The sequence below is a fragment of the Dasypus novemcinctus genome, chromosome 9 (genome assembly GCF_030445035.2).
Source record: "Dasypus novemcinctus isolate mDasNov1 chromosome 9, mDasNov1.1.hap2, whole genome shotgun sequence".
Taxonomy (NCBI): domain Eukaryota; kingdom Metazoa; phylum Chordata; class Mammalia; order Cingulata; family Dasypodidae; genus Dasypus; species Dasypus novemcinctus.
Genome location: NC_080681.1, coordinates 81,232,028 through 81,255,397, shown reverse-complemented (window position 1 = coordinate 81,255,397; position 23,370 = coordinate 81,232,028). Strand labels below are relative to the sequence as shown.

The window sequence follows — 23,370 nt, the reverse complement described above, 5'->3', positions numbered from 1 at the left end:
GGGTCCACCTACCACATGGGCGGTCCGCGGTTCAAACCCCGGGCCTCCTTGACCCATGTGGAGCTGGCCCATGCACAGTGCTCATGCACACAAGGAGTGCCCTGCCACGCAGGGGTGTCCCCTGCATAGGGAAGTCCCACGCACAAGGAGTATGCCCCATAAGGAGAGCCGCCCAGTGCAAAAGAAAGAGCCGCCCAGTGCAAAAGAAAGTGCGCAGGAGTGGCGCTGCACACACAGAGAGCTGACTTAGCAAGGTGATGCAACAAGAGACACAGATTCCCAGTGCCACTGAAAGGAATATAAGCAGACACAGAACAACACACAGTGAATGGACAGAGAGAACAGACAACTGGGGTGGGGGCGGGGGGGAGTAGGGCGGGGAAGAGGAGAGAAATAAAAAAATTTTTTAATTTAAAAAAAATTTTTAAAAACATTGGAGTATGTGTCTATTTTTTAAGGTTTCGGAATTACAGAAGACAAATATTTTCAAAGACAGATACTATCCAATTTACATTCCAACTACAAGGTATGTGTGTGTATGTAGAGAGAGCAAGTAAAAAGTTTATGGAGGTTTCAGGGATATGGCCTTGAAATAGATAGGCTAAATCTCACAAAAGCAAGAGGAGGGCTAAAAGCCGTGCAAGGTACCTACTTTGGGGTTCAGCAGACAGGTGCAGTGCTGCACAACCCCAAGGAACAGACAAAGAACATGAAACAAGAAATGTGAGTTACTAAACCCCCACAGTGAAAAGGAAGGGACCCATGCCCACCCTCAAGATGTTAAGCCTGGACAAAAACCCTTGGGTCACTTCAGCCAAGTGAGAGGGAACAGACATATTCCTCCCAGGCAGCTGTTACAAGGGAAGAAGAAGAGTGCTTCAGAGAGCAGAGAGTGGTTTCTCTTCAGTGAATGTGGCAGCAGAGCCCACTTTGAATTTTATCTCCTGCCAGACTAGATACATGGGAAAACAGAGGTTGAAACATCTCAGTGGAAAGGTTCTCTGATAAGTGCCATCTGCTGGCTGGTCAGGAAATTGCAAGGGAAAAAATGGCTTTTAAGCCCCTCTTTAGCCTCACCTCCTGGGAGAATATCTGTGCACAATTTTTTTTTTTTAAATAAAAGCATTTATATAGCTTTTATTTTACATATGTTCACAAGTGCTTATACTTCTAAAACAGTTTTTTTTCCTTAGTACAAAGAAACAAAAGGTTAATGATACATTTGCCTGCATTACAGTGACTTCAAAGAGACAGCACGCAATGGAGAAGGAAGGCATGCCCAGTGGTGTTCACACTGTGGGTCCTGAACAGCAGCTGGAGGTACAGGTGTATCTGCCTAAACATGGGGCTGAGGGTTCTACACAGTGACCAACTACAAGGAGTCCCTGGCCTGATTCTGATAACTTAAAAACTGGGCAACTTTAAAGACCCAGAGTAAGTTGAACCAAAATCAAAGAAAAGCCATGGAAAAAAAAAAACAAAACAGCAGAATAGGCACAGTAGGAAACAGAGAGAAATTGACCATCAGAGCAAGTATACCAAAAATTTATTGAGATGTCTAGACATAAGCAAAAAGTTACAATCCATCCCAAGAAACAGAAGAGATGGTCAAGCCAAAAGAACCAACCAAATATCCTGACAAAATATAGGATTTAAGACAACTAATCAATGATAATCACAAAAATCTCCTAAATCAATTCAAAGAATTGAAGGAAAACATGACTAAAAAGATAAAGGATATTAAGACGACACTGGGTGAACATAAAGTACAATATGAAAGCCTGTAAGGAAAAGTAATAGAGTTCATGGGAATGAAAGACACAATGGATGAGATTAAAAATAGATTAGAGGGAAGTAGACTTGGCCCAGTGGATAGGGCATCCACCTACCACATGGGAGGTCCAAGGTTCAAACCCAGGGCCTTCTGACCATGTGATGAGCTGGTCCACGTGCTGTGCTGATGCACACAAGGAGTGCCGTGCCATGCAGGGGTATCCCCTGTGTAGGGGAGCCCCACGCGCAAGGAGTGCACCCTGTAAGCAGAGACACCCAGTGCTAAAAAAGTGCAGCCTGCCCAGGAATGGCACCACACACACAGAGAACTGACACAGCAAGGTGATGCAACAAAAAGAGACACAGATTCCTGGTGCCACTGACAAGAATCTAAGCAGACACAGAAGAACACACGGCGAATGGACACAGAGAGCAGACAACTGGGGGTGGGGGGGAAGGGAGAGAAATAAATAAAAAATAGATAAAAAAAAAAAAAAGGTTAGAGGGAACAAATGTGAATCAAACAGTTGAGCGCCCATCTACCACATGGGAAGTTCTGGATTCGGTTCCCAGTACCTTCTGAAAAAACAAAAATGAACAACAGGTCAAACAAACCAACAGGAAGCTGATGTGGCTCAGTGATTGAGTGTCAGTTTCCCACATGCAAGGTCCTGGGTTCAATCCCCAGGCTCTGATACCTCAGGAAAAAAATACATTAGTGACTCCTAACAGCAGATCTGATCTGAAGGAAGACAGAAGTAGTGATTTCAAGGCCAGAACATCTGAACAAGAAAAGACAGGAAACAGGAAAAGAATGGAAAAAATGGAACAGGTTCTCAGGGACTTGAATGACAATATGAAATGCACAAACAAATGCATTATTGGTGTCACAGAAGGAGAAGAGAATGGAAAAGAGGCAGAAAGAATATTTGAGGAAATAATGACTGAAAACTTCCCAACCCTCATGAAAGATAGAAATACCAATATCCCAGGAGGACAATACACCCCAAAGAGAATAAACCTGAACAGACCTATTCCACGATACCTACTACTCAGACAAAAATCAGAGAGAGATAGGATTCGGAAAGCAGCAAGAGAAAAGCAAAGCATCACATACAAGGGAACCTCAATAAGATTAAATGCTAACCTCTCATCAGAAACCACGGAGGTGACAAAAAAAGTGGTATAATGTATTTAAGGTCCTGAAAGAGAAACCTGCCAACCAAGTATTCTGTATCTGGCAAAACTGTCCTTCAAAACTGAAGGTGAGGGAAGCAGTTGTGGCTCAATCAGACGAGCTCCCGTCTTCCATATGGGAGGCCCTCGGATCGCATCCCAGGGCCTCCTTGTGGATGCAGGTCCGCCCGCAGGTGCCGCAGAGCACCACCTGGCTCCCAGGTGCCACAGAGAGCTGACATAGCAAAAAGGTGATGCAACAAAAGGGAGACAAGCAAGAACACAAGAAGACAGGCAGTGAATGAACAGAGAGAGCAGACAGCAAGCAAGCCGCAAGAGGGGAGGGGAAAATAAATAAAATACAGACACAGAAGAACATACAGTAAAATGAACACAGAGAGCAGAGAACATGCAAAAAGTTGCAAGGGGGGGCGCATAAAAAAAAGAGGGTGAGCTTAAAATCTTCACTGACAAACAAAAACTGACAGTACGTTACTGAAAACCAAAATTACAAGAGATACTAAAGGGAGAGCTGTAGTCTGAAAGGAAAAAAATAAGGGTGAGAGACTTGGAGAAGAGTATAGAAATGAAGTTTATTAAGAAGGGTAAATTAGAAGGCAAAAAGACAGACAATAGTAAGATAAGACAACAGAAAGCCAAAGGATAAAATAGGCAAAATAAGAAAATCCTATACAGTAATAACACTGAATGCTAATGGCTCAAATTCCCCAATCAAAACACATAGACTGATAGAATAAATTTAAAAATAAAAGCCATCTATATGCTGTCTACAAAAGACTCACCTCAGATGTAAGGAAACAATCATGTTGAAAGTGAATAGTCAGAAAAAGATATTCCATGCAAATAGTAACCAAAAATGATCTGGAGTAGCAATAGTAATATCAGACAAAATAGATTTTAAATGCAAAACTATTAGAAGGGATGAAGAAGGTCATTATAAATTAATAAAAGGAGCAATTCACCAAGAAAAAATAACTATAATAAATATTTATACACCTAACTTGGATACCCCAAGATACATGAAGCACATATTTGCAAAACTGAAGGGGGAAATAGATGTCCCTAAAATAATATTTGGAAACGTCAATACACCACTCTCAGCATTGGATAGAACATCTGGACAGAGGATAAAGAAACAGGGAGCATTAATAATATAATAAATGAACTAGACCTAAAAGACATTTTTATAGAGCATTACACCTCCCCAAAGAGCAGGATATACATTCTTTTCGAGAGCTCATGGATCCTTTACCAAGGCAAACCATATATGTTGGGTACCAAGACAGGTCTAAATAAATATTAAAAGATTGAAATTACACAAGACACCTTCTCTGACCGTAAAAGAATGAAGCTAGAAATCAATAATAGGTGGAAAAGGAGAAAATTCATAAATATATGGAGATTAAACAACACATTCTTTTTTTTTTTTTCAGGCAACAAGGATTGAATCCAAGACCTCATACATAACAAAGCAGACTCTTAACCACAGAGCTACACTCGCTCCCCTAAACAACACACTCAAATAATCAGTGTGTCAAAGAAGAAATTGCAAGAGAATTCAGTAAATACATATACAAACAAAAATAAGAACAAAGCATAAGGGACAACACAAAGGCAGTGCTGGGAGGAAAATTTATAGTCCTCAATGCTTACATTAAAAAATAGCTAAAATTGTAGACATAACTGCATACCTGGAGGAACGAGGAAAAGAACAGCAAACTAATCCCAAACCAAGCTGAAGGAAAGAATTTGTAAAGATCAGAGCAGAAATAATGAAATTGAGAACAAAAAAAACAATAGTATCAGCAAAACCAAAAGCTGGTTCTTTGAGAAGATCAACAAAATCAACAAATCTTTAGCTAGACTGACAAAGAAAAAGAGAAAGATGCAAATAAATAAAATCAGAAAGGGGGGGGACATTATCACAGACCCTGAAGGAAAAAATAAGAGAGATCATAAGAGAATACTATGAACAACCGTACACCAAAAGACTAGGTGACATAGACCAGATGTAAACCTATCCAGAAACACATGAATAACCTACATTGACCCTGGAAGAAATAGAAGACCTCAACAAACCAATGACAAGTAAAGAGATTGAAAACAGTCATCAAAAATTCCCAAAGATGAAAAGCCCTGAACAAGACAGATGGCTTACAGGGTGAATTCTACCAATCAATCAATGACAATGTTAATACCAATCTTGCTCAAGCTCTTTAAAAAAACTGAACAGGAAAGAATGTGACCAACATCACCCTAATACCAAAACCAGATAAAGACACTACCAAAAAAAAATTACTGACCAATATCTCTAATGAATGCAGATGCAAAAATCCTCAACAAATTACTTGCAAACCGAATACAAAAGAGCACATTAAAATAATTATACACCATGGTCAAGTGGGTTTTATCCCAAGTATGCAAGTGTTTTTCAACACAAGATAATCAATCACTGCAATAAATCACATTAATAAACTGAAGAAGAAACATCACATGATCCTCTTGATTGATGCAGAAAAGGTGTTTGACAAAATACAACATCATTTTTCGACAAAATACACTTGAAAAGATAGGAAAAGAAAGCTCTCTCAATATGGTCTAGAGCATATATGAAAAACCTACAGCTAGCATTGTATTCATTAGTGAAAGACTGAAAGCATTCTTACCGAGACTGGGAACAAAACAAGGATGCCCCCTGATACCACTGTTACTCAACTTCGTGCTAAAAGCTCTAGCAAGAGCAATTAGGCTAGATAAAGAAATAAAAGACACCCAAGAAAAAGGAAAGGAAGAAGTGAAACTTTGCTATTAGCTGATAATACAATCCTGTATTTAGAAAATCTTGAAAAATCCACAAAAAAGCTACTACAAGTAATAGATGAGTTGAGCAAAGTGGCAGAATACAAGATTAATATGCAAAAATCAACAGCATTTCTATACACTACTGATGAGCAATCTGAAGAGGAAATCAGAAAAAAATTTTATTTATCATAGTGACTAAAAGAATCAAACATTCAGGAATAAACTTAATCAAGGACATAAAGGACCTGTATTCAGAAAACTATAACACATTACTAAAAGAAACCAAAGAACACTTAAATAAATGGAAGAACCTTCCATGTTCATGGACTGGAAGACTAAATATCATTAAGATATCAATTCTACCCAAACTGTTTTACAGAATGAGCAACGGAACCAAATTGAGGACCCAAAGTGATTTAGGACAAGGCTGTCAAGCTCTCCGAGCCAGGGTAGAACAGTCTATTCAACAATCAGTGCTGGGAGAACTAGATATCCAAATCCAAAAGAAAGAAACAGGACCCCTATCTCACACCTTACACAAGAATTAACTCAAAATGGATCAAGGACCTAAATATAAAAGTTGCATGGGAAGCGGACTTGGCTCAATGGTTAGAGCATCTGCCTACCACATGGGAGGTCTGTAGTTCAAACCCAGGGCCTCCTTGGCCACTGTGGAGCTGTCCCACGTGCAGTGCTGATGTGCTCAAGGAGTAACCTGCCATGCAGGGGTGTCCCCCACATAGGGGAGCCCCACACACAAGAAGTGCGTGCTTAAGGAGAGCCACCCAGTGTGAAAGAAAGTTCAGCCTGCCCAGGAGTGGCACTGCACACACAGACAGCTGACGCAGCAAGATGACTCAACAACAACAACAACAAAATGAGACACAGATTCAAGTTACTTCAGTTAAGGTGTGGCCCATCTCAACTAGGATTAGTCTTACTCCTTTTACAGAAGTCCTGTATAAGCAGAATGAAGTTCACACAGAAAAGAAAAGCCACAAAGGGAAGAGCCAGAAGTTGAAACTAATGGAACTTGGAAGGAGACCAGAAAAGGCCATTTTGTGCCTTGCCATGTGACAAGTTAAGGACAAAGGAACGCCAGCCGCTAGTCCCAGAATATCAATCTTCAGGAATAAAGCATTTCCTTGATGATGCCTTGACTTGGACTTTCTATTAGCCTCAAAACTGTAAGCAAATAAATTCCCATTATTTAAGCCAAACCATGACATGGTATTTGTTCGAGTATCCCAGGAAAAATAAAAAATAAATAGTAATTAACTATTTACTTCTATTTTAAACCAAAGTCAACAATTTCTAAATCTTAATGAGGGGCAGAACTAGAACCAGGACTTATATTAGTATTTACTCTGATATGAGTCCCAGCAGTGCTGCTGATTTGTTATAAGACTTTGGATTTGATTTTTTCATCTGTAAGGAAGAAAGTGTACTAAACTCAGAGGAATTTTTCTTACTCTCCAGTATTCCAATATCAGAGTTATTATGTAATAGTCAAAGACCTATTTTGTAATAGGAAATAAGAATTCAGTAGATGGGAAACGGACTTTGGCCCAGTGGTTAGGGCGTCCGTCTACCACATGGGAGGTCCGCGGTTCAAACCCCGGGCCTCCTTGACCCGTGTGGAGCTGGCCATGCGCAGTGCTGATGCGCGCAAGGAGTGCCGTGCCACGCAAGGGCGTCCCCGGAGTGGGGGAGCCCCACGCGCAAGGAGTGCGCCCGTGAGGAAAGCCGCCCAGCGCGAAAAGAAAGAGCAGCCTGCCCAGGAATGGCGCCGCCCACACTTCCCGTGCAGCTGACAACAGAAGCGGACAAAGGAACAAGACGCAGCAAATAGACACCAAGAACAGACAACCAGGGGAGGGGGGGAAATTAAATAAATAAATAAATCTTTAAAAAAAAAAAAAAGAACTCAGTAGAATTTAGTACATCAGAAGATATGCTCAAAATAAAACAATGACATTAAAAAAGGTCAGAATGTCATATTGTTCAAAGATGTAGATATTAGGGTGATCACTGAACTTGCTGTGGATCTGAAGCCATACTGCTGCAGTAGATATATACTCTCCACCTCCTCTTCCCCCTCTTCCCCCCGCCCCCCACACAATTTCATTCCTCCCTCAGGCAACAGCTTCTAATTTTCATTTCAAGATACTTCCAATTCCATGTGGCCTTGGTAGCAAAGTACCCACCACTCCCAGAAAGGAACTCATGCAAATCCATAAACTATATATACCTAGCCATTGATTGGTTCAATGGTGGTCACTGCCCTAAGCCAGTCCAACTGAACTGAACTGTAGGACTTTTGTAGGACCTGCCAGAAGAGAGACTTCTCCACAGGCCTTGGAATTATAAGTACATAAGGATGTGGTACAGTCACCTAGCTAACACAAGGGGAAAGTCTATCTGAATGGAATCAACCTAGTAGAAATAAAATGAGAAATCGAGAGAGTAAGAGAACTGATACCATTTGAGTTCCATTATCAAGCTATACCTTAAACCATCCCTAACTCTCAGAGTTTTTAGTTTCATAAACCAATAAATTCACTCTCAGCATAATTAGTTTGGGTTGAGCTCTTTCTTACAACTGAAAGCACAATTAAGTCTTTCTTTCTGTATATAGTCTCATCGATGAGGTAAGATCACTGCAAAGTTCTTGCCATATAACTTAGATAAGGCATTTAATCTCCTTATGCCTTAATACCATCAGTGAAATAAAATAACAGCTATTCCTATTTAAAAATGTTGTGAAGGAAAAAAAAGGTTCATGTAAATACAAAGTGATATTTAAATCCAGTGATGGTCTTAACTTTTTTTGTTTTTCTTTTAGGGGGCAGCAGGGTTTGAATCCAAGTCCTTGTATGTAGGAAGCAGGCACTCAACCACTGAGCTACACCTACTCCCTGGTCTTAACCTTTTTAAAAAAAGATTTATATTTATTTATTTATTTATCCATTCTACTGCACCCCTCTCCCCTTGTTGTTTGAGCTTGCTCTCTGCTATCTGTGTTGGTTTACTGTGTGTGCATCTTCTTTTTAGGAGGCACTAGGAACTGAACCCAGGACCGCCCATGTGGGAGGGAGGCACCCAATAGATTGAGCCACCTCCACTCTCATGGTCTTAACTTTTAAGAAGTCATTTTAAGAAGTCATTTTTAAAATGAGTATTACCACAAAGTCTCTAAGAAACAAGAGAATTAAGGAAATATTAATAACACCCTGCTATACTCTGATATCAAATCTAATTGTGTTCTACATAGGATGCTCAGATATGAGAAAGAAGATTCAACTTCGAATCAAGTAGTTCTGGGATCAGATAACGGTTCTACTGCTGACAAGTTTGTCTAACTTTGGGCAAAATAACCTCTCTAAGCACCCTACCTGTAAAATAGGAACAGGACAATCTAAAGTCACAAAGTTCTTGTGAGGATCAAATGAAATAACAGTTATGAAAAGTTCTTTGCATGGTGTCTTTATCATTCTTTCCATTGAATATTTTAAAAAATGTTTTCCTAACACGCTATTCAAAAAAATAGAAAAGTTTTATTTCATTCAAGGATGCACATTTTTTCACATTTTCACTATCAGAAATCAAAACAGTGTCCTGTAGTTGATGGCATGCCATTGTTTATTTGGGGGTGGTTTTTTCCTTTTTTTCTTTTTTTTTAATGAAACATAAGAAAATAGTGCATCCTACAATTAAACCTTCCCTTAGATTTGATAGAAATAAGGTATACTGACTTCCAATTCAAATAGAACTATGGTACTTAACCAAATAAAGCAACATTTACTAAAATTTACATTAGGAAGAGAAAAGTATGTATGTGTCTGTGAGAGAAAGAGAGAGAGAAGGAAAGAGAGAAAGACTGTATATACACATATATATATATACTTTATGTATCTGCACACATGTATGTATATATATATGCATGCACACATACATATATGAAGCTGGCTATAATTTTACTTTACATACCTCTGTAGGTCAACTATTTCATTGTTAAGGGTATCTAATTCCTTAATGGCAGAGAAATCTGCAACAGGACTTGATCCAATGACATTCTAAAAACAAAAAGTTCATAATTATATATCATTATTATAAAATTATCTAATATATGACAAAGCATTAAAAATGTTAAATGCACAGAAAGATACAAGGTAATGCATAGTTTACTGTATTACTAACACTTAATTCATTTAAGGAAGCCATATATAGTGCAATTATATATATAGTTATGTATAGTTATATTCTAAGACATTTTCCCTTAGTCTTTAAATGCTGTTCAGCTATAAGTATCCCCATTCTCACCTCAGATCCCAAAGTTTTCTTACTACCTGATCTTAGCCTATTCAGAACCTTGCAGTAAAACATGTGTAAGACTAGAAATCTATTTCCTCCACTAAAGTATAAATTTCTAGGGGAGACTGATGTTGGTTTATTGCATTTGTGTCATCTGGTACCACATAGGTACGCAAATTTCTGTCGGTTTTCAGAATTATAATGGTGGTTGATTTTACTCAAGTCAACAAATATTGACTTTTTCTAAATACTTTTAATACCTACTCTGTTTAATGTAAAACCAGTGCTCAGGTATGTTCCATGGTAAATATTAATATCACACATATATGAAACTTTCTATATATATGATATCCTTTACATGTGTTTTTTTCTTCCATAAATGAAGGTGCCAAGTTTAATCTCTGAATCCTATTATTAGATAAGACTTATCTTATCTGGGTTTATTCTGGGCTCTGCTATTTTCCTGGCTGCACATCTTCATCTATAAAAGAAGGAAATAATCTCTGCCCTGCCCGTTTTATAAATTGAATGAAATAATATATGTAAAATCCCTCTGCAAACTTTATGATACTTTACAAATGTAAGCCATTATTATAATTAACATCCTCAACAGAATATGCTCTTGAAAGATGGACTGCCTCTCATTGAGTTGCTTCTTTCTTGGTGTAATGTCCTTTGTGAACCATCATAGCTGGCTGCAGTCAGGGCAAAAAGGTAACTGCTCCTTCAAACACCTGACCTAACATCCCATGCAACAACCAGAATGACAAATAACAGAATCATCATTATCTGTAAATGTAAAAACTGAGACCTGAACATATAAAACTAAGATATACTGATGACCTTATTAGTAGAGCACGAAATTTATGTTGTTGTCAACTTAATGTATGTCACCAACTCGCACAAGAGAAGAAAGTTAAAAGCTCAAAACATAGCATCTCCTCGCATTTATACTATGGTTCACAATTTACTAAAAACTCCCAAATCCATTAGTCAGTGCTTCACCCTAATCTGCAAAGTGGGCAGATATTATTAACCTCATTTAAGAGCTGAAAAAACAGATTAAATGACTTACTTAAAGCTGATACCAAATAATAATTGGTTTAATCAGGAGTCTTCTGATTAAAATCAAGTGCTATTTCACACTTCACCTTTTGCACTTGCATATCAAGATCATTTAAGTAAATGAAACACCCTAAAAGTCACCTTGATAAACATGTACTTCAATAAAATTTGGCAAATAATTCCTTTTATATTTCTGTATGCCATACTGCATTATTAGTGCTGAGCTGTTTTATTTTGACTAACAATACTAAAGACTCATCTATTAGCATTTAATTAATGCTTGTATTAATTTTATATTATGTATAGATTCATATCGAATATACCTCTCAATGTTTTACTGTGCTCCATTGATATACAGACCTTTATTAATGCTAAGTTAAATTAGAAATTTTACAGTGGATTTCTGAATATGACAGCTATTCAATACAATTTTAATAGTCCAAACCTGCCCTCTGAGCTAAGCCTAGATAGACAGCTAGACAGGTGGACAAAATGAATCAGCCCTTGATCTCATTTTTACCACCACAAGTAACTTACATTACTTAAATGCAACTGAGAAATTTGCTGTCAGCGGTGTAAGTGTACCAAGAAACTCATGACATCCACACCTCTTCTGTCACTAGTCTAACTCAAAAAGTGACTCACATTTGACAAGTCTTCAGCTATTAAACTATCATGAAATAAGTAGACAGAGTGAGACAAATTAGTTTAACTTCAAACAAGTTAGAAGGGGGACACCCCGAATGACTCTAGAAGGAAGATGAGTGCCCTTGTAGTAACTTACGTCATACCTCAACTGCTAACAGAAAAATTAACTCCAATGAAACAGCAATAAAATGGCATGAACCAGGAAGCACGGAGAATGTTTAGCTAACAATATATGAAATATATGAAGGGCATATGAAGAAAAACACAGCATATCCCCTTCTTTCACAATATTTTCTCTCACCCTGTTTTGTGTATTACGCACAAAATTCCACTTTGGTGATTTTAGATGGATCAGTGAGCCTGGGGGAAGGCAAGCTAGAACGCACATATGGACCAAGTAACATGTGACAAAAGCATGCTGTTTTGGTATTTTCTCTGCACAATTTTGCTGAACAAAAAACCTCTAATTTCAAAATGTATCTTGTAAACCAAAAATCATTAATGCTAAAAAAGGCATAAAGTAAAGCTCTAACCTTGAGAGAGAGTAGATTTAAGAAACTGACAGTACAAGAAAGGCGAAAAGCAGAGTGCTGCAGAATGGAAAAAATAGTCCAAACTAGAAAAAACACAGAAAGGAAAGCAACATTCAAAAAAAGGATTAGTCAAGCTGCAGAATATGCAGTACTTTAAAAAAAAATCAGATTATAAAGAGAAAAGAGATTATTTGAAAGACAAAACAAATGCAAATTTTACTTTGTAAGGTTAAATTTTTTGGTTAATAGAAAAGACAACAATGCTAAAATCCCATTTTAATGAATAACACTGATATCTGACATAAATAGACAAAGGTGTCTATGCTTTAATGAATGGAGTTCAGACAAATCTGTTAAATTAAAAACTCATTATAGCAAATGTAATTTCATGTATCTACTAATGTTAGAAGACTTCAATAAGCAAACATTATTTACTTCAGAAATTCTGTTATATCTGTAATTTGTGCTGGTGGGGGACTCAGTGAGTTATAAAGAAGGCCCAAGAGACAAACAAAACAAAACAAAACAGTTTACAAAGGTGAAAGGGTATACCACATAGCATTCCATAACTGAGATACAGTTATGGCAGAAGGCATAAATACAAATTTTGTAACCTTTATCTTTCTGGGTGGCATCACTTTCAGCCTTCTGCACAACTTACAGAACCCATGTCTTATATCACGAGGAATCTTAAAAAAACTCACCAAATATTCCACTCTCCCCACAAAGCAACTGTTATTTGTAAATATAATATATATTTAAATACCTATGTATAAAGACAGAAACTCCTATAAGTAACTCTCTATATCGGTAGCTGTAAATTTCCATTTCAGAAATCTAGAAAATTTAGAAAAAATTCAATTTTGACTTTTACCAGGTTTTTAAAATGGGATTTTAAAAAATGTTTGACAAAATTAATACATAACCAAAATATTCTATTGATATTTTAAAGACAGTTCTCCTCATACCTCACATTTGACAACTGTTATATACAACTCTGATGATTCACCACAGTAATGGACTGCTTTATAGGCCACAAGAGATTTAAAGAAACTAAGTATTTCTTTTTAAAGGCAAACAGTCACTAGAGTACACAGGTCCTTTTAAAGCTCTATTAACATCAAGACATTGTAAAGGCACCTGTCTAAGAAGGGTTTCCATATGTGGAGAGAAAAATCAGGGTATAACATAGCTAAAACAATATAGTTTTGAAATTTCCCACTGCTGATCAGAAATCGAAAGTAGCTGAAACTTACTTCAGCTGTTCCAATATCAAGGTTCAGTTGTATGCTTAGGTACGGATGGGTCATCTGTGGCAAAAACTACACAGATTTACCCTCAATGTAATATTTTTCTTGAAATTTTTTGATATACAATTGATGATAAGTAATCATCATCTCCTAGATTTTGCTTTCTAATTTTTGTTGTTTTCAGTAGGAGTGAATCATCACATGAAACACAATCAGTTAATTCTTATGGCTTCCATTTAATTTCTATACCTATTCATAACAATCAATTCACAAATGCAGGAAAGGAAAATTAAGGCCACATTTTTCCAATTTTAAGATTGGAAAATATGATTGCCATGTGTAATGAATGATGGGAGAAACAAGTTGCAGCCCAAGGATATCATACAATGCACTTAGGCATACTGATAGGCACAAGCTAAATTGCAAACAGTATATTGATCTGCTCTTAGCCAGAAACATTTTTTCCCACTATTTCATTCAAATCAAGTCTGTCATCTGACATAGTACTTGTAGTTCCTTACTATTAATGCATTTGGGTTTTTTTTTTTAAGTTGTCTTACCTTTTGTAAATAGGCCCTATCTGATGGTGGAATCATCTCAGGCGTAAGAATCTGAGGAGGATCAATGCCCTTTATTAACTTTTGATTGATTAAGTGAAAGGCCAAGGCAAATTGATCCTTTGAAAGCTTCCCACAGTCCTTTGTGTCACATAATGCCCTGTATAAATACACAAAATGACAGTACATAAATGCTGCTACCATCATTCTAAAAATCCAGAAAAAAAGTAATAAGACTCTATGTAGCTTTTAAAAAAAAGATCAGTTGAATTAAAAAACTCATATCAATTTGCGGCTTGCCCCAAATCACTAAAATTTTAGAAGAAACAGATCAGCTAAGAAGGTGAAAAAAGAGAATGCTCACCATGGAGCTGAACAGGGTTCTCTAATCTGGGTTTACTTTGTGGTTTCTTACCAATTTCCAGGACCACTACACAGTCAGAGAGTTGTGGCAAGTCAGAGAATGCCAACATTCTCTACTCCCAACATTTTCAACATTAAAAGATGTTAAAGGTGATACCCAAGCTTCAACAAATTTGGCTCAATGGTGGCTCTAGAATGATTCTGAGACAAGCAAGAACGTCCACATCAGATTGCCTCTTGCAACTTGTGGAGTAGGAGGATATAAGAATCACTAAATTAAAGCAGAAATAGCTGAAAATGGAAATCACATGTGAGGAGAAGGCAGCAATCTGGAAAGCTTTAGAAAATCACTCTAAAAGAAACAATAAATGTTATTTTATTTTTCTCTTTTTTCCTTTTTCTTTTTTTAAAGTTCTCCTTTCTGAAAACCTGATCTATTTGATTTATTGAAAGCCAGTACAGCCTAATCAAGGCTATAGTATCAAATAAACCTTGAATTCCAGTTTTTCCACTTATTTTTTTCTGTGACTTTGGTCACACATTTTAACCTCTCCTAGCCTCAGCTGCCTCTGAATAAAGTAGAGATATCACCTACTTTGAAAGGTTACTGTGAGGATTAAAGACAAGGTCCACAGAAGTCTGGGCATAAAGCCAAACTTCTAACAGATGCCATTTTTTGAGCCTAGTACCTTACCTAGATTAGGTGCTCAAAAATGGTAGTTATCATTAGTTATGTGTATCTATTTCTTTCCAGTCTTGGTTCTTATTCCTTTTCAGGCACATCTGATCTCCTCTGTTCTAAGTTTCTCTCTGCAATTGCATATGGTTCCAATTTTTATGTTTGCTGGCCTTTAAGTGCCTCAAGAGAACCTCTAGTATAATTAAAATTGGCAGCAGGCACACTATGAAGCATTTTTATATGCATTATTTCAATTAATGCATTATTTCAATTAATGTAAATTTTATTAAAGATACAGGTTTGTCTTTATTTAAGGACTAAATGTATTATTCCTATATAGAGGTGTAAAAGTATATACATCCTGCAGAATCCTACAGGTATAGGGTAAATAATAATTAATTTACAAATTGCTTAAATTTCTAGTATTTGGAGTCTCCCTTAAAAATCTAAGTTTAATTAACTGATATAAACGAATGCTGTATTTTAACATTTTAGTAACAACTAACTGACACAATCTTATAAAGGTTCCAATAACCCATTTTCAAGCTTTGTTTATTATCCAGAAGAAATCCTCAGATTCAAATTTTCTCTGTAAAGAAAATAATTTTGCTAGAGCCATCCTGACGCTATAGGCAAGGCACACAACCTCTTGAAATCAGCACCCTGCTATGGGTTTGACCTTAGAAGACATGACAACCTATTTCCCCAGAGTAACAGAGTTAGACTCATTTATAATTCCCTACACTATTCTTCTACCCCTTTTATTTGAGCCTATAATTGGCGCTATATCTGCTAAATATATGTCTCAGAGACTTAAATCTTTGGTCTATTCATATGGTGATTGAGTCCCAAATCTCAGAAGAGTTGCAGCCAACACCCACTCTCCAGTTAGTCAGACTCACCAATGACAACTAACAAAATGATGATGATGGACAACCCCCACCCCAAAAAACAGAGTATCTAAAACTGCCAGCAAAAGAGTTCCTTCCATCTGCCCCATAAGATCTAAGCCCCCTCCCAATCTGAAGCAGAGCAGGCATCACTTCAATCCTCAAGTTTGAGGAATGAAGAAACATAAGAGGGGAATGCAACCATTGACAAAGTAAACTTATTAATATTGTAGTAATGGAAGGACATGTAACACTGATAGAAAGATAGTAGTTACCTGAGGTTCTGAGAGGAAGGAGAGGTAATAATAGGTGGAACACAGGGCATTTTTAGAGCACTGAAATTAAGTGTAAACCATAATATAAACTATAGACCTTGGTTAGTACAATGCTTCAATATTTATCGATCAATTGTAACAAATGTACCAAACAATTTTAAGTTGTTACTAACAGTGGCAGATGTTGGCGGGGTAGGGTATGTGGGAATCCCTGATACTTTTTTTTTTTTAGGAGGTACTAGAGATTGAACCCAGGACCTTGTACATGGAAAGCAGGTACTCAACTACTGAGCTATACCCACTCCCCCCTTTATACTTTCAATGCAACTTTTCTATAATCTAAAACTTCTTTTAAAATAAAGTTTACTATATTTAAAAGAAAGAAAAGAATTCTGAAACAAAAGTACTATTTACAAATGCAATAAAAAAGAAGGCATGAAGCAAGAGTTGACACAAAATTATATGTTTTTTAAAATCAAATTAGAGAAGCAGATGTGGCTCAAGTGGTTGAGTGCCTGCTTCTCACATGGGAGGTCCCAGGTTCAGTTCCCAGTGCAACTTAAAAACAAAAAAACAAACAACAAGCAAACAAATGAAAAACCTAACTCAGGGGAGCCGATGTTGCTCAGTGGTTGAACACCAGCTTCCCAAATACAAGGTCCCAGGTTCAATCCCTGGCCCCAATACCTCAAAAATTAAAATAAAATAAATAAAACAAAAATAAATAAAATAAAACAAATAATTTTTTTAAAAAAATCAATGAAAGTCTTACCAAATATGCGCTAGTAAGGTAGAAGGTAAACCTGTCTTCAGGAAGATTTCACGGACCTCCAATCCAGACACAAATCCATCCATGTCTTTATCAGTTTTCAGGAAGATTTCATCATACTTAGTTTTTTCTGCAGGGGATACAATCCACTACAGGAAAAAAAATAATAAATTATTTCTGTCAAAATGAAACAAACTTTAAAGTGTCACTCACCAACATACAACAGCATCTAACACAAATTCTGAACTATTATGCCCCACAAATTACAGCAATAGTATATATTATACACATCACACCTCAACCAAAATGTGGTAAAAAGAACTAACAGAAGAAAAATATAGGTCAGTCAGGACTATATTTTTAGATGCCCATTTTACTTTTTATTTTAAGTAATGAAGAAATTCAAACATAGTTAACTCTTGACTTATGAATGTCCACATTAATATGGGTAGCTGGGAAAGTGTATAAACGAAATATTCAAATAATCCTCAATCTTCATTTTTTGGTAGTTTCAGCTTACAGAATTACTAACTGTAGCCAAACTGGCCAATACACATATCCTGTCATTCTTTTCCTTTACAAACCTAGCTGGAGAACAGGAAGGAGAGAAAAAAGGCCATGGGCAACCCCAAATTGGATATTATAAAAGAATCAAGAGTTAACTAGAAATTAAACAAAAACAACAAAAACACCTATCAACAATGCCAGGGCAAGCATGCCATGTTAGCATGGAGCATCTTCCATCCAACTTTAATTATAGATAGATCAAGGCAAAGGCAATGAAACATTCATATTACCTAAGGCCATATGCAAGAGAAGATCTCTCTGTCTTCTCTGGGGCATCATATTATGTAGGTTCAACCAGAGGGAACTCTAAACCTTGGATCCCTTTGGTTGTTCCTTCCATCTTTATTACCAGTAATCAATGTTAAATGTCATGCACTTCGTTTAAAAAAAAAAAACCTGTAACATTGATAAATCTATACCTGTCTTAATGGTGCTTTGGTAGGTAAAATGCCTACAGGTGGTAAGGAGTGGTAAGGTTCCTTGGCTGATGCTGAAGAGGGGATCAACCACATTGAGCCTGATATACTGACCGTTTTTCTCTTCGAAGGTGGCACCAAGGCTGGAGGCAAGGACATTGGCACAGGTTCCTTCTCCAGCGCACAGTATACCAAAAACATGGCCTTAAAATATATGAACCAGTATCATACATTAAAACCATTTAATGACATTAACCCATTGAATTTATTACTGCTCAACAACAAAGAACTTTTAAGCCGTCTCATGCTTTTTGAGGAAATTAAGCTGGGGCGGGGAAAGGAAGGAAGGAAAAGGAAGGAGGATGAAATGAAAGACATCAAAGCTAAGCAACTTTTAAGAAGATAAAATCCTGAGAAGCAAAATATTTAAAACACACCCATCAACTAAAGTTCTTGAAATGTCAAAAGCAAACATTTGGGAGAAAATATCTGCAAAGAAAGACCTAATCTCTCTAATTTCCTGAATATATAAAGAGCTCCTAAAAATAACAGAAGAGAAACCAAACCTAAGACAAAATGGGCAGAGTATGAAGAGATATTTTACAGAACAAGAAATACAAATGGCCCATCCTCTGACATGAAAATATGTTCAAGTCACTTATAATAAAATTATAAAGTAAAGCTAAACTGAAATATCACTTTCTACCCAATTGGCAAAAATCCAAAAGCTTCAGAACCTTTGTTAGCTAGCCTGTAGGGAAACAAGCACTCTCATACATTACTAGTAGGTACTCAAACTAATACCATGTCTATGAAGAATAAATTGGCAAAAATCTATCAAACTGCAAATGCATTTCCTCTTTGACTCAGCAATCCCATGCCTGAAATTTATCTTAAGATTTACCTGCCTACATATGAAATACTGTATGAAAAAGGTTATTAAACCAGCATTGTTTGTATCAGCACCCAAGTATCCATCAAAAGAAGAATGGTTAAACAATTATGGGGAGAACAAATGTAGCTCAGTGGTTTGAGTGCCTGCTTCTCATGTACAAGGTCCTGGGTTCAGTCCCCAGACCTCCTAAAAATAAAACTTTTTTTTTTTAAAGTATGGTACTCCTTAATTTTATTATAAAGCAGTAAAAGAAAAATTATGGAAACATTCTGTATCTTAACATATAGCTCCAATTTTAACAATATAACTTTTATATTTATATTGCTAAAAATGGATTTATATGGGGAGCAGATATAACTCAGTGTTCAAGCACCTGTTTCCCATGTACAAAGTCAATCCCCAGTACCTCCTTAAAAAAAAAAAAAGTCAAGTTACAAACCAAAATCAGTTTTTGGCCTTTATATTTACCCATATAGTTACCCTTGCCAGAGATCTTTATTTCACCATGTGGCTTTTCCTTTCAATCTATACTAACTCCTCTTATTTCCTATAGGGCCAGTCTAATGGTCATGAACTCCCTCAGCTTTTGTTTATCTGGTATCTTCATCTCCCCCTCATTTTTGAAAGTCAGTTGGGACAGATACAGAATTCTTGGTTGGCAATTTTTTGCTTTCAGCACCTTAAATATGTCATCTCACTATCTTCCTGTCTCCATGGTTTTCAATAAGAAATAAGCACTTAATTTTATTGAGAGCCCCTTGTACATAACCCATTGCTTCTCTCTTACAGCTTTCAGAATTCTCTACCTTTGGCATTTGATAGTTTGATTATAATGCACAGCACTGAGGGTCTATCGGAATTGATCCTGTTTGGAGTCTGTTGAATATCCTGGATCTGTATATTGATATATTTCTTAAACTTGGGAAGTTTTCTAGCCATTATTTCTTCAAGTGTTCTCTCTGCTCCTTTCTTCTCCTTCTGGGATTCCCACACTGTGTATACTCTTGATGGTGTACCATAGGTTCCTTAGGCTCTGTTCATTTTTCTTCATTGTTTCTTCTTTCTGCTCCTCAGACTGGATAATTTCAATTGTCTAATGTTCAAGTACACTGATTTTTTCTGCCGCCAGTTCTGCTGAACTGCTGTTGAACGCACTAGTGAATTTTAAATGTTACTGTATTCTTCAGTTCTATTGGGTTCCTTTTCATAATTTCCATCTTTCTACTGATATTCTCTTAGCATTCATCTATCATTATTCCTTATTTCTTTCATTTCTTTGACCATGTGATTCTTTACCTCTTTAAGCATTTTTAGTGCCATTTCTAATAAGTTTTTTTTAAACTGGCAGGGCCCTGAAGCTTCTCTTTTCCCATCTTGATAGAGCAGGGCCACCTGATTCCTACCATATTGATTTTTAAACCATGTGAATGTACTAACTAATAAATTTTTTTAAAAACTTAAAAATTATGTACTCATCCAATGTGGGATAATCTGCATATATCCCATCCATTTTTAAAGGAGTGAAAGCACTTTTAAAACTTTGAGAGGATGAAATTTTTCCATGACTATATTCAAAGCACATGAAATTTCTCAAAGCAACTTGGGGGAAGCAGATGTGGCTCAACTGATAGGGCATCCACCTACCATATAGGAGGTCCAGGGTTCGAACCCAGGGCCTCCTGGCCCATACGCAGTGCTGCCATGTTCAAGGAGTGCCAAGCCACTCAGGGGTGTCCCTGCATAGGGGTGTCCCTCATGCAAGGAGTGCGCCCTGCAAGGAGAGCCACCCTGTGCAAAGAAACACAGCCTGCCCAGGAGTGGTGCTGCACACACAGAAAGCTGATGCAGCAAGATGACACAACAAAAAGAGAGACACAGATTTCCGGGGCCGCCAAGAATGTGGACACAGAAAAACACAGTAAATGGACACAGAAGAGCAGACAACTGGGGGAGCAGGGAAGGGGAGAGAAATAAATAAAAATAAATCTTCAAAGCAACTTGGAAGCTCCAGAAAGATTCCAGCAGCAAACAGGAGGATGTTTGCATATTTCTTCTTAATTTTTTCTTCCATTGAAAATTTTAATTCTCCCTGGAAGAAGTTTGCTCCTAACTGTAAGCTAAGGTTTATGGGGCTTTAAATCAATATTTATTGAGCACCTGATCTATGCAACAATATTGACCCATAATTTCAATGATTACTATTATCATTTTACAAATGAAAGAGGAAGGCTCACAAATGCAGGGTATCTTGCTCAACATGGTATTTTTAAGTACTAGAGTAGGGTTCAAACCAAGATCTTGACTACAAAGCTCTCGCTATTTCCAGATTTACCCAGCTTTATTTGTAGTACACATGTAATTGTATAATACTGTGCATTCCTCTTCTTCAATAATAAAACTATGTGGGGAATGGAGCATATGGGAATCCCCTATATTTTTTAATATAACATTTTGTGTAATCTATGTATCTTTTAAAAATAAATAAAAAATATATTTAAAATAATAAAATAAAACTAACCCTTAACCCATTGGTACACAAATTTTCATGGGCACCAATATTACCTGGAGGACTTGATAAAGTAAAAATTGCTCCCTCCTCCCTAAATTGCATTTTTAACAAGTTCCCAGGTGATGCTATTGCTGTCTGTCCTGAGACTACATTTAACAATTGCTTGACACAAACCAAGATTTCTCTTCCTCTTATTCACTGGTCAACTTGGAAGAGCTCAAAATTTAGTTTCAGAAACATATAAACCTTCTGTCTCCAAATGTTTGACATTCCAGAAAGAAAACAATCTGGCTAGCACATACTTTCTTTTTTTTTTTTTTTAATTTTTTTTATTGACTTGTCTTTTTTTAAAAAAGATACATAGATCACAAAATATGTTACATTCAAAAAATATAAAAGGTTCCCACTTACTCCACACCCCACCCACCCACTCCTCCCACATCAACAACCTCTTTCATCATCATGGCATATTCATTGTAGTTGGTGAATACATTTTGGAGCACTGCTGCACCACATGGATTTTAGTTTACACTGTAGTTTATACTCTCCCCCAGTCCATTCAGTGGGTTATGGCAGGATATATAATGTTCAGCATTTGTCCCTGCAATATCATTTAGGACAACTCCAAGTCCCAAAACTGGGTCTTGACCTGCCACTCTCGACCTCTCTAGCTTCAGTTGTGGCTAATAAGAGAAGTGAATGGGGAATCAAGATCTAGACAATTTACTAAACCTCTTCCCTGTAGAATAAGAAACCCCATAAAACATCAATTAAGAGGTATCCCCTCAGTTGGAAGCTGTTCAAGGCCTCCAGCCCTGGAAGCTTTGCATGAAGATGATTCTAAAGTGAGATCTTTCTCTATGCTAAGTATGTAAAATTCTCTCTTCTGATGGCTAGCACATACTTTCAACCAAATTCATAATATATGTAATATTATTAGAGCTAAGAGAAGTGACCAACATGCACATTAAAAGTCAGTGCTGGGAAGCGGATTTGGCTCAGTGGACAGAGTGTCCACCTACCATATAGGAGGTCCAGGGTTCAAACCCAGGGCGTCCTGAACTGTGTGGTGAGATGGCCCACACGCAATGCTGATGCACGCAAGGAGTGCACCCTGTAAGGAGAGCCGCCCGGAGCAAAACAGGAGCAGCCTGCCCAGGAGTGGCGCCGCACACACGGAGAGCTGATGCAGCAAGATGACGCAACAAAAAGAGACATAGATTCCTGGTGCCGGGACAAGAATACAAGCAGACATAGAAGAACACACAGCAAATGGACACAGAGAGCAGACAACACTGTGTGGGGGGAGTGGGGGAAGAGGAGAGAAATAAATTAAAAAATAAATCTTTAAAAAAAAAAAGTCAATGCTCTCTGCCCAATGGGATCTAAGCCCCCTCTCAATCAGAAAGAGTGGGCTTCATCATCCTAAAACCCTAAGATTGAGCAATAAACAAACATAGGATAGGAATGCAACTGGGGACTAAAGTAGACTTATTATTATTCTAACAATTGAAGAACTTATAACATTGATATAAAGGCACGAGAGGTTCTGAGGCGAAGGGGAGGGAAGAATAGGTGTAACATGAGGCATTTCTGGGACATTGGAATAGTTCTGAATGACACTGCAATAACAGATACAGGCCATTATACAATTTGTCAAAACCTATAAAAATGTGTAGTCCAAAGTGTAAATAATAATGTAAACTACTGACTATCAATTGTAACAAATGCACCACACTAATCATCTTTGAGTGTGGGAGGGGGAGGGGTTTGGGTGTATGGGAATCCCCCTATATTTTTTATTTATCATTTATGTAATCTAAAGTTTCTTCTAAAATAAAATTAAGGGGAGCAGATTTGGCTCAACT

The 23,370-nt window shown here is 37.2% G+C and overlaps 1 protein-coding gene across 4 annotated transcripts in view; it reads right to left on the bottom strand.

Annotated features, from left to right (window-relative positions):
* The window catches only part of EPS15 (epidermal growth factor receptor pathway substrate 15), a 196,850-nt gene that overhangs the window by 110,011 nt on the left and 63,469 nt on the right, over positions 1-23,370 (bottom strand). For 2 of the 4 annotated variants that reach the window (XM_012518810.3, XM_023584095.2), the window contains exons 9-12: positions 18,102-18,302; positions 17,119-17,264; positions 14,143-14,299; positions 9,763-9,848 (exon numbers count right to left, since the gene is read on the bottom strand). In XM_012518810.3, the coding sequence (XP_012374264.2) occupies positions 9,763-9,848; positions 14,143-14,299; positions 17,119-17,264; positions 18,102-18,302 (590 nt within the window). The remainder of the gene's footprint in view (positions 1-9,762; positions 9,849-14,142; positions 14,300-17,118; positions 17,265-18,101; positions 18,303-23,370) is intronic. The other 2 variants (XM_004476485.4, XM_058303602.1) reach the window with 1 other exon arrangement.